The following is a 12,319-nucleotide window of genomic DNA, read 5'->3' as shown; positions in this document are numbered from 1 at the left end:
AGATTATACACACACGATATGAGTCAGTGTTCAAGAGTGTGCTGTACTGACCTTTCCAGCCTGCAGCTCTTTTTGGGCCAGCTCCACCAGGCAGCGGACCTTGGCAGCAATACAGAGGTATTTGAAGAAGCGCTGGTGAGACGACCAGAACTGCCCCCACAGAGACTTCCTGCTGACCAGGCCCAGCTCATCTGCTGCACGCATGAACACTTGCAACGCCTCCGCCCACTGGACACAGATTCCAGATGTTCACAGTCAGTTTAAAGTACAGTGTTTTTTTTTTTTTTTATGTCACACATACTAAAGACACACTATTAGCAGCTAATCCTCATTAATGAGAGGCAGGATGCTCACCAGTTTGGCAGCTTTGTTATAGACCAGTTTGAAGTCACTGTCCAGTCCGATCTCTTCAATGCGGAAGGATACCCCTGAGAAACTCAGTTGCCTGGCAATGTACATCCCGCTCACTTTCATGTCCATGGCAACAATCTCCATGGCACCGACACCTCTGTCATATAAATTATTCAACATGATTCAATCACAGGTCAACCATCCATAACTGCAAAATAATTGTAAGGAATTTTCCAGTAAGCACAGCGATATGAAGATATGTATCCACATGACTGAAAGCATAAAGCTCTGGAGTGAATTTCCTACAAACCTCTTCTCAATGGCGTGCAGGAAGTCATCAAAGATTCTGAAGGGCGTGCCCTCACCCCAGATTCCCAGGCGGCTCATATAGATCATGTTCTTTGGCTCAGAGGCACCTGGGGCAGAAAAAAAATAACATTTCAAAATCCTCATTGTGTTGCATTAGGTGTATGAATGTGTGTCTATTTGGGTGTAAGCCTACCTGTGGCACTGGCATACACCACTCTGGCCCGTGGCAGCTTGCTTTGCAGGTCAAGCACTGCCTTGCCCATCTTTGTAGATGTGGCATTCTTGGCTTTGTGGCATTCATCAAAAATAATCTGTATTGGTGAAAGGTCAAGGGCAAACAACACAGCGAGGCAATGCCAATTTGTGTAAAACCACGGTTGGGATGTGAAGGTGTTCAAATGAAAGCGGAATGGAGCAACACATGGAATGTCAGTTCTGTGCTGGACAGATGATGTATGTGACATTTTTAAAATGAAAGGATACAACTCCATCAAAGTCTGGCTTGCACCAATCCAGGATCTGTTTAATTCTTGTCCGCCGCTGCCCTCCTGCCTGGCTCTCTCCAATCAGCGCAGAGTAAGTTGCAAACAGGACTCCTTCTGAGGTAGCTGTGTCTCCATACTTTATCTACAAAAACAAATCAAACGTTTAAAAGTGGAGAATATAGCTTGCTTTGTTGAATTTTCTCCTCTGATGCATATATAACTTCAGCTGTTGCCAAGAATAAAATACATGTTCTCAGGCTGTCACACTAATTCCACCTGGACCCACCTTGTTTAAGGCATGCACAGGAATATTCGGTGCATCTATGTCTTTTAGATCTCTCTCTGCATCAAATTTCAGGTCATTGGATATGCTGAACCTGAGGGAAAGAACAGGAAAGTCAGTAATTCAGCCGGTTACTGCACAGACTAGCTCCTACTTTACAATATAACCTGGCATACAACTGGACACAAAGCACCAAACTATAAATCAAGTATTGTAAACCAGAGAAACTGCAGCTGTTTTTAAGTTTTCAAGTTTGTTTTAAGGCCCCTGCATGAGGTCTACCAGAGTAGTAAATCTCTTACCATAGTGCTTTCTTCCTTCCTTTAAGGTTATTCTCCAGGATTATTCCTGCCACAGTGCGTCCCTTTCCGACCCCTGCCCCATCTCCGATCAGGAAGCCCGCCCTCTGGTTGTTCTGAAGTATCACCTCGTGTTGCTGAGGGTGCATAAAGAGCAAATGCATGAACAAAGTTTTCTAACATAATCAAAGCATTAATCATCTATAGTCCCAAAATGAATAAGTGCTTTATGTTTTGTGCGCAAGTGTGTGTACCTGGCAGGCGTAGATGATGGCCTCTAGCTGCAGAGCAGACAGCAAGCCATTCTTGATAGTTGACTCAGGGATAGACAGAGTGTATGTGATGTCAGGAGGAGGGACACTGGATAGTGTGTTGGTCTCCACCACTATGTCAGGATGAGAAATTCCTATGGTGGCTGAAGAGAGGGTTAAAGAAGGGAACATAAAAATGTTAACAGCAAACTGCAGGAGTGTCATGTCGTATTTAAAAAGAAAAATGTAGATGAATTAATAGGTAAGTCGATGTTGACATTCAGTCTAGTGGCCTACATTTAGAAGGTCTGTACTCAGCATATGTGTCTACGTGACCCAATTCCTCTGACTCCTCTTCCTCAGCATCCTCTTCCTCCTCTGGTTGAGGCTGGGTTCTCTGAGCCTGGAAACAACGTAAAGATTTAATCAATGTAATTCACATTAACATTCGTGGCATTTGGGAGTTTTGTTTCTAGGATTTTCTTATTTCAGCTTAGGTGAAGACGATTTAGTAAATAGACTGTAGCTGGAAGTTTGAGGCGGGTGAGCAGTTAGTAAGAAGTCAGCAAAGCACATGTAGAACTCCTTATCAAGGAATATTAACCAGAGAAAGAGTAAAATAACAAATGAAATTAAAAAGTGCATGAAATCAGCTAAAGCAGAATGAAAGAGGGCTTTTTTTTAACATGTTTGTAACTGTAGACAAAAAAGTGCTTTACATATTCAGGCAAGAACAGATGCATGCTATCAGAGAAACTTGAAATGAGGAGAGTCCCATTTTGACGGATGACTCAATATTACAAAGCTTTTATTGTTGTCACAAACAACTTGAAGGGACAATGCAGTATATGGTATTATTTGTTCTCTATGCAATGTGCATAGGAAAGAATGTCCCATATATGCAATATGCAGCAATGCTTTCATCATGTGTGTTAATATAGACTTGCCAGAAAAGGCACAAGGATCATAGTTTCACTCATCACATACTACTACCTTCACGCACTACGCTGTCAAAATGTGACCCTCACTCTTTGATTAGTGGCATGTTATGTTTCTATGTAAAACAGTCTCAGGTTTATCTTGTATTGCAAAAACACAGGGTAATAACTGCAGCACTTTAGACATATGACACAATCTGCATATCTCTGCATTACTGAGAACTGCAGATGAATAGGCTCATCGAGTTAGAGAGCTTGGTTTCATTTCAACATTAGATTGGAGAGGTTGGTGCGGCTACCTGGAATCCTCCTAAAGGTGGGGTGCTGATAATAGCAGTTATATCATCCAAACTGGCCAAGCCATGAAACCTGCTGGTGCCATTCTGCTGTCAACAAAACATAAAATGAAGAAATACAAACTCAAATAAACAGTGCCAAATGCATGAGAAAAGAGAAACAAAAAACAACACGAGAAACCATTGTATGTGTATGCATGTGTTTGTCTGTAATGCTTGTGCATGAGAGCATATGGGCACTTCGTGGATGTCTGATGGAGCAGCACTCAACAAAATGCAATTTGTTGTCTGGCGGTGAAAAGCCAGCGACAACAACAAAAAAGGCAGATAAAGCTGCGTGTGTGTGGGAAACATAATGGATGAAATGAGGGCAGAATGAAAAGGAAAACATAAAAGGCTTTCAGTAGGCAGGAGAAATAAATGTGCTCTGATTCAAATCAAAAAGATATCCTCGGACTCATCTAATTCAAAGAGGCTTCGGCGGCGACGTAGGCAGGACTGGAGGAACAACATTTGAAAACAAAGTTGTTCTACTGAGATCACCAGCTTGGAGACCATGATACACTACAGTTCAATGAGCGTCTTTGAAGAGGTAGTGCACCAAAAACAAACATAATTATTATTTACAGAATCTCATGCGTATCTCAGTTGCTAATTTGGACATTCTGTTTCATGCAGCACTGTGACAACAGGAAACAAAGTGGTATGACGGGAGTCTGATGTGCTCGGGCTGCAGAGTCAGAACAGCTGGATTCCACATGTTGACATTCAGTCAGTCTATTTGAGTATTGAGAACGTTCTAAGAACAATGGATGACTGAAATGGATTTGCATTTGCAAGTAAGAGTGTGTGAAGAAATTGGTTGAAATAATTTTTTTTATGTTCAGACTACATCACTTTTGAAGCGTGTTAAATTTTATCCTCTGACAGACAGGAACTAATTTTATTCTTTTACAGTGATTTTAGCTTTTGCTAAACTTGTCAATTCTTGGTAAAGAGAAAAGTGTTCAAAACAACAACAATTAACTGTGTAAAGGACACTATAAGCTGACTTAAGGCATTTATGCTGCAAATGGGTGAATAACACAGGGAACATCCCTCATTCAACCATGGCGCCTCATGTCTGTCCTGCTCTGCCTGCTATCAAATTAAATATTAATAGAACAAAATTATTGTTTTGAGTGTAGATAACACTGAAGCCTGGGTCAAACACAGTTGTATTGTGGATCATTGTGGCATTTGTGTATTTTCAGAAGAATGAGCATGAACGCTGCTACACCATGAAAATCCCAAGTGAGAATGAAACTTGTAGCAGCTTGCCAGATCAGCACTAATGTTTACAGAGGACAATCTGATCCTGGCTTGCTGGTGCTTGGTGTCTACCCCCAGTACACACATGCATGTGATTACTTTAAAAAGTTTTTGTTGCATAATAATTGTAAGATGAGCTGTTGGTGTGGTAACCAGTGTGTCTGGTAATGATGACGTGTGTGTGTGTGTTTGTGAGCGCTTGCTGCTGACCTCTAGCTGGCTCTGTGCTGGTGTGGTGGTACTAGTGTTGACGTCCCAGAGGGTGGGCACTGTGTCCAGGTTATCTGTGCTGATGAAGGACTGGGCATCAGCATACTCCGACAGTGAGTCAGCCGGAGAGGAGAACAGAGAGTTTGTCGAGAGGTCATCAATGCAGGACAGGTCCTGAAGGCAGAGAAAGAGAGGAGGTGTTATACTGTGAAAGTGACACATAGATTCCTAAATCAAAACCAAGCCAGACATAACTTTCATATCACTCCCTTTGCATCACGATTCATGGGACTAAAGGAGGACTGTGAATCCTAAATAAATATACCATATCAGACAAAGCACACATCATGGAGCAGAGGAATAGTGTATACCATAGAAATAAGAAACCTATGAATGGAGGTGAACCACAGACAATAAAAGGTGGCACATTCAATCTGGACTTCAGCCATTACGGCACTCTTTCAGGACTAACACCAGCAGCCAAAACAAAATCTAATCACACACAGACGTGTGAGAGTGAGCATGTAAAATGGAAAGCGAGCATAATGAAAGTGCTTGTGTCTGTGTGTGTCATTTTAGCCATGGCTCCCTTCCAGTCGTCCCTCTATTCATATCCTTTCCAAACCATTAGCATGCCATGTTCTTTAACCAGACTCTCACTGGCACCCCTGGGCCCCCTGAGACGTATAAACATGGATGTGGGGAGATAGGGATTGAGTGATGGGGAGGGGGAGAGCACATGGTAGACACAGACAAGCTGAGCTGAAGAGAAACTATTTTTAGAAAAGGGAGTATGGATCTCTTCGTTTTATTGTGTCGGTGCGTGTCTGCTCCTAGTCCTCAATGTGTGTGACTCTATGCATGTATATTTATACTCTGTGGGCTAAGCATGGAGATTCCCACACCCCCATGTTCCAGTTAAACCCTCCAGAGGACCGTGACACTGCCTTGAACACAACCCAGTGAGTCCGACATGCTAATTCAGCAATTTCATTTCACTGTTTACCTCACATAAAAAAGGATAGTTCCACATTTTGGGGAATATGCTTATTCACTGAGATGAGAAGGGTAACTGCTTCCCCCTGTTTCCAGTCTCTGTGCTAAGCCAGCCCCTATTAAGAAAGTGAGTAAACATATTTCCCAAAATGTTGAACCTTTCCCCTTGAGGTCTTGTTGCTGCTGCACACTACTGTGTTACATAACGTCCAAGAAACACACTATTATATAGTTAAGTTTACACATTTCTGTAACCGTCCTGTGTTTAAACAGGCATACAGCACATCCAGAGCAACATTTTTTCAGAAAGTGTACAGCCACAAGTGGTCATGAGGGGGGTTGAAGCACAATATGGTTTTAGGTCTGACGACAACTCACAGAGGAAGAACAATACTGCGCTGTGAGAGCCCAAAGTAAAAACTGTGTGTCTGGAAACGGAGATAAATGATTAATTGTGATGCTGACTAAAATCTCAACAATACGCTGCTACTGATTAATGCAGAGAAGCTGTGCTGGCTTCTGTCATAGCTGCGTATCAACCACTGCTCACAGTTCAGCTGAAAATGTTTTGCAGGCATGAGAATACAAGATGTTGAGCTCTTACTGTTAACATGACTACATCATGTGGGAATGGGGCCCAGTGAGGTGGATGAGAAGCAGGCAGACAAACACAGACCCAGCCCTGTGTGTGCTCACAGATACATGTGTATATTTTTGCCTTATGACGTTAGAGAAACAACTCACAGAGCATAACATGTAGATGTTTGCGTGCTGGAGAGAGTGCTTTTTAAAGGGTACAGCACTCAGCTTATCAGTGTTTGCTGGTAGCTCTATGATTATGCTTCTCTCGTCAACTCTCTCACCCTACCTTTCTCTCTCCTTTTCTTCCTGTGTCTGTCTACGCGTCTGTGTGTGTGTGTGTGTGTGTGTGTGTGCTTCTGCTTCCTGATGGCAAGATCAGGCATGAGCTCTGAAAGCGGCCTCACAAAAGTTGTTCTACCCTTTAGACAGTTGAATGGAAAAAATGCCTGTTCTGGGGTGACAGAGGGATGTAGGGTCGCTGTAAAATATAACTACCACCTCACAAACTCATAACCTGTCACCATTTTGTTTGTTTATCTTGTCAGTTGTCTGTCTTCTCATCTCATACTATTCCCCTTCTCACCCCTTGCTCTGTTCCCTCTTTTCTTGGCGCTTCTGACTGTGGACAGATGAGTAAACAATAAGTCTTGGAAAAGGGACACCGTATAACCAGAGGCATCATTCCACAGAAAGAGAATTGCGGAACAACACAAAAGCACAGACACATGTATTTCACCATGGAAAACAGCACAATGAAACACCGATACTGGATGAGCAGGATCAGTCGAAAAGTTTTGTTTTGAACAGACACCCATCATTTGATAAAAAATTATGAAAAAAATCTACTTAACCAGATTTGATATGAAAATACAGAGTGAGTTTGGTTGCAATAAAAGAAGAGCGGTCATAATAACTAACCTTGTAAAAATTGTTAGCTGTTATGAAACCTGTAAAATTTGAATGACTTCAATGTGCTGCGTCACAATGGATTAATTCAAGCTCAAGCTGAAACTTGCCCTAAATCAATTTGTTCTGCAAATATGTGATTTGTATTTAGACCTGCGGGTCATTGCTCCACGTTATGTTACAATGTGACTTCTAGGCCTTCGACATCATGTAAATCCATGTAATGTAATGGAGCATACTGTGCTGGTGCACTGTTGTTATTACGAGGACCAACAGTCCTGATACAGAGGAATCACAGACAACTCGACCATGTCTCGGTTGATGCTAACCCAGACATGGCCGAGTTTCAGTACCAAGCTAATCGAGTTGTTAAGCAGAGCGTAACTGAGGCAGCAGTGTTAGTCCCCCGGCAGGCGCGTACCCAGGGTTAGTTCATCTACTGCTCTCAAGACCGGGCCCTGTCGAGCAGAGATAAGGCTTGAATTCCAACTGCTCTGATGGTAATCTGGCTCCTTCCACAGCACACTGCCACAAAACTGTGAAACTTCTAATCCTGCCTCTCTCTCTTTCTCTCCCTCCCTCCTTCTCTCTCTCCCTCCCTGCTATGCAATAAGAAATTATCTGAATGTGAGTGTGCATGTGTGTGCATGTGTTTCTTTCAAAATTGCTTTCAGGGAATTAAATCTGCTTGAAATCTTTATTGTAATTTCTGGGAATAGCAGGAAAAGAAAAATCAGTGTGTGTTTGTGTGTACATGTACACAGAAGAACATGTGAAACCACATGTGCACGTTTTTTCCTGTCATTTGTCCACCCTTCTGTTTTTTTGTTTTTTTTTTTGCCTTTCATGTGTTCCTCTTCCAGTTGACTCTCTCCTCTGCTATGAATGCTGAAGCCAGCATTACTGTATATCCCACTCTTACAACTCACAGAATAAAATTGAAACCATCCATCTGATCACTAGTCTATGACATGGCACAATCTAAACAATCGTGTGCTCAAATACTATGAGAAAAACCAAACATATGCAACTGTATGTCATACTGTGTATCCTCCAAAACAGTAAACTTTATTAGAATCTGGATGATGATAGTTATCTATCTACAGATTATTAATGGAAGCACATACCAGCAAAAGAAAAAAAAAAAAAAAGCTGCAACAGCTGCAACAAGTTCCTCCAGCTCTTAAGATGCCTACAGAGCTGCAGAGTTACTTGATGGTTGTGGTTGAAGATGGTGGTTATCAGCTCTAAGAAATCAGACCTGGAAAAATATACTTCTAGGCATAAGCCACCCACAAACAGCTTTATGTATTTACAGTGGGATGAGTAATCTGAAACATGTATCACACAATATCCCCCTCCTTAAAAAAAATCCCAGTGAATCCTTATTCATGAGGTGACTGAATATTAGCAAACACAAATAGGTAAAAAAGTATTTCTCTGTGCTACGCATGCAGCTTCAAGAGTTGCCTTGTGAGAAGTGAGGAACAGCCATTTCTGAAATAATGATTGCAATGACACTGGCTACGACAAAGCCCCTGTGATAAGCTCAGGCACTACCATACAAGGAAGTCTAGCAGTCCTATATTTTAGTTTGCTTTCTAAACAATAGTTTCCATCTGCCTGCGTACTTCTCTTTGTCTGTAAATATTGCTCTTTCCTATTAAAGGAAAAAACCTTTCTACTTAAAAATCCCATCAATGATGGCTGTGTGTTTCTGACAGAGATCACTTTAAAAAGGGACTGAAATATAAGTAAGGTTTATCTGATAGGAATCTTTCTAAGCACATGTTGTTAAAAGAACAAGCTCAGGGGATGTGGCTTGTCTTTCCTGATAAGCTGCATTATGTTACAATCATGGCCTCTGTAATCAAACTATGGACAGTTTTAGTTTTTTTGTTTGTTTGTGTGTTGTTTTGTTATCCCCTTTTCCTTGCCCAATTTTGTGTGGTCAAATTCTCTGTAATCCTTGTCAGTGCTATCTCCACTGTTGTCCTGGGGAATTTATGGCCAGCCACATTCCTCCTGTGATACACATGCTGCCAGCTGCTCCTTTCACACACATTTTCTTTGGCACGATGCAAATTAACAGTTGTTGTGTCGACATGTTGTTGCTGGTGACATGATTCCTTACTGAGTTCCCACCTGGAAAGACCCCCCAATTATTTTTGATGCAGTCCATAACCAAGCCAAAGGTGGACAATTTCTTGAACTAATCTTAGAAAGAAAATACTTTTTCTGCCTTTAATTTATGTTACTTTATATTAGAGGCTAAAATGTCCCCCTGCTATCAAAATTCAAAATTCAGGTATACACTTCTGTATATAGTCCTAAGCCACATCCTGTTAAACTCAATAACCTGCCGCAGTGCAAGGCCAGACCGAGGCCCCAGGCAGACAGGCCAGGCCCAGGACTTTCCCCTCCTACACACTGCCAGCTTGGCTGCTTTTCCAAGGCCAGAAAGTCACCCAGGCCTCCCACTTACCCCACACACCCACATATACACACAAACACACACCTCAAATGACCTCACCATCTCACCCATACGTTTCTGTCATCTCCTTCTTATTCTCTCCCAGTCTTTTAAACTCTATCCCCCTCGTTTCCCATCCCTCTCTGCCCTTTCAGCCACACGGTGTTTCTTTATCCGATTTTGTTTTCCCACAGAATTCTGCAGCAGGAAGAGGATCTATTTAACCCAACACTTAACTTTTCACTGATATTAATCTGCGTGTTGTTTGACGTCTTTTCCGGAGATAAAATCACCTGCCACATAGTTAAACGAGGACTGAGATGGCATCACGTTAGAAACACTACTTCACACATACATTTAAGATTACTTCTGTACATTGTAGAGTATACTAATGACCAAAATCAACGAAAGTTTAACAGCATTTTTACAAAAAAAAAAAAAAAAAATCATAAATGGCTGTGGTCTGTTTGAACACATTTACCACTGAACCACCTTCAATCCTCTCTTTTTATTCTGAGTCTAAAAATGTTTCTGTAAAAATAATGGTGGGGGTGTGTGAATCAAATCACAAACACGACAGATATAAAAGGAAAATAAAATGTCAAGGCTCTTGTTTATAATGTAGGTGGTGTAAAACAACAGTGTAACCAACGTGCACAACCTCGTCAGTGAGTGAAGAAGGTTCACTGAAAGCGTCTTATATGTCAGTAGCTGTACTGTGTGTATGTGGGTGGGATGGTGGGGCAGAAGGTTATTAAATCACCCACCCCACTCCTATGATCAGCTGATTGAAACAAGCCCCACCCCAGGCTCTCCCTTCTAGGGTCAGCTGTTGACCTTGTCCATACAGTCAACAGAACCTGATTGATGGCCCATGTTTGGGTCTGTGTGTGTGTGTGTGTGTGTGTGTGTGTGTGTGTGTGTTTTCTTACATGAGGAGGGTCTGGGGTCAGGAACTGAAAAGCCACCAGTGGTGTCTCTCTTTCTTTCTGGATTACGTTATGCCAAGCTGTCTGCATGTCCTACATCCCTGACATATCTGCTGGGCTGTGACTTTAATAGCACAGCTCTGAGCTTTTTCTTTTTCCTTGACCTTCTCACAGACTTCAAGCAGGCACTGACTTTTTTGGCAAACTGGCTCCTTGATTAACTTGCTATTTACGATTTTTATTTATTTTCAATATTAAATTGATTTGTTATGGTGCGTCATTGATCACAACAAGTGTTTTGTGGACAGTATGAGCTGTCTTTGGCATACAGACATAAATCTGATTGAGGAGCTAATTTGTCAAAAAGCTATTTTATTTGTGTATGAGAACACATGGGAAGTTTTACATCTTGTTTTGGTCTGTAAGACAATTTGGTCAGACAACCTCCAGCATAAACTACATTCAAGAACTTAAAAATTGTATCACAGACAACCAAAGGTTTCGGGTCTAGAGAGCTCCTCACCAAAGATTTAGCAGTTTCACTGACTACAAAGAGCTCCACTTAGGACCCTCGCAAAGCCAACACTGGTGCTAAAAAACTAATGGCAATAATATTTAATCACTGATTTATACTTGGATTTTATATCCGTTTGTTCCTAATGTGCAGGTTGACTAAGCTGAAATTAAATTTTCTATTGTTACTTTGAGGCAATGGTCCGAGAAAAATTATGACTTTCATTCTATTTACACGTTTATGGCTGTGGGGTCAAAAGAAAATTATTAGGTTATCCTTGTCTACCCTACAGAGCCAAGCCTAGCTGATCCCAGACCAACTACCCTGGGCCAATCAAAGCGGTATAACCCAGCCCAACAACCTCCTGACAGGCAGGCCTTCATGCAGTGCCAAGTCTGGGTAAAACAAGCCAGCGACAACTTGCTGCTTACAAGCCTCCTGGAATTTTCCGGTGTTTTCAGATGTTCTGGGAAATAAAAGGATGCCATGTCAAGTGTACCAGCAAGCAGCTGAATGACGGAGCTGGTTCAAAGAACTAGCTGTGTGTGTAGAAGAGCCTGAAGCTTACGCTGAGCTGACGACTTATAAACGACAAATAAACCTACCTGGCAAATTCAGATTCTCTCTCCGGCAAAGAAGAACAAAAAGAATTAAATGTGTAAAACAGCACAAGTTGAGAAAATATGAAAGGTACAGAGGAAGGAGCCAAAAAAATGGACCAGATCTGTTTTTCTGGGTTGGTGTCAAGTATATAGTTTAAACCTACATCTTGAAAAAGTAAAGAAAAGAGCTGATGGGCTTCTGAAACAGAATTGTTGCTTTTAAAAAAAAAAAAAACAAGAAACACAAAGCACACTAAAAATGACTCACAGTAACAGTGACAATAACTGTGTGTGAGAAACTAACTGTATATGTGAGCCTGCATCCACAGTGATGAGAAAAGTGGATGTGAAGGGAGTGTTGACGCAAGATGACGTCTCAGTTATGCAGAAATTTCAACACAGCATACCACACAACGCTTTCAACATGGTTAAACGCCGTCATCCCTAACAGACAACGTGGCCTGGAGAATAACTGCAAATGTTATTACATTTTGAGTGAAACAATGCGACTGTCAACTGGGTCATAACTTTTAAGAACAGTACTGTAGCTGCACACAGTTAAAATTATATCATCCTTAGAGGAT

The 12,319-nt window shown here is 41.6% G+C and overlaps 1 protein-coding gene across 5 annotated transcripts in view; it reads right to left on the bottom strand.

The window, feature by feature from the left end:
* The window catches only part of sbno2b (strawberry notch homolog 2b), a 60,693-nt gene that overhangs the window by 14,816 nt on the left and 33,558 nt on the right, over positions 1–12,319 (bottom strand). For 3 of the 5 annotated variants that reach the window (XM_023404429.2, XM_087173496.1, XM_023404432.2), the window contains 11 exons: positions 4,734–4,907; positions 3,216–3,302; positions 2,276–2,381; positions 1,982–2,142; positions 1,731–1,864; positions 1,432–1,522; positions 1,144–1,287; positions 854–971; positions 662–767; positions 355–508; positions 52–228 (listed from right to left, as the gene is read on the bottom strand). In XM_023404429.2, the coding sequence (XP_023260197.1) occupies positions 52–228; positions 355–508; positions 662–767; positions 854–971; positions 1,144–1,287; positions 1,432–1,522; positions 1,731–1,864; positions 1,982–2,142; positions 2,276–2,381; positions 3,216–3,302; positions 4,734–4,907 (1,452 nt within the window). The remainder of the gene's footprint in view (positions 1–51; positions 229–354; positions 509–661; positions 768–853; positions 972–1,143; positions 1,288–1,431; positions 1,523–1,730; positions 1,865–1,981; positions 2,143–2,275; positions 2,382–3,215; positions 3,303–4,733; positions 4,908–12,319) is intronic. The other 2 variants (XM_023404430.2, XM_023404431.2) reach the window with 2 other exon arrangements.

This window comes from Seriola lalandi, unplaced genomic scaffold (genome assembly GCF_002814215.2).
Source record: "Seriola lalandi dorsalis isolate HSWRI2012SDOR001 ecotype SW California unplaced genomic scaffold, Sedor1 jcf7180002054244, whole genome shotgun sequence".
Classification (NCBI taxonomy): Eukaryota; Metazoa; Chordata; class Actinopteri; order Carangiformes; family Carangidae; genus Seriola; species Seriola lalandi.
This window is presented reverse-complemented; position numbering and strand designations above follow the sequence as displayed.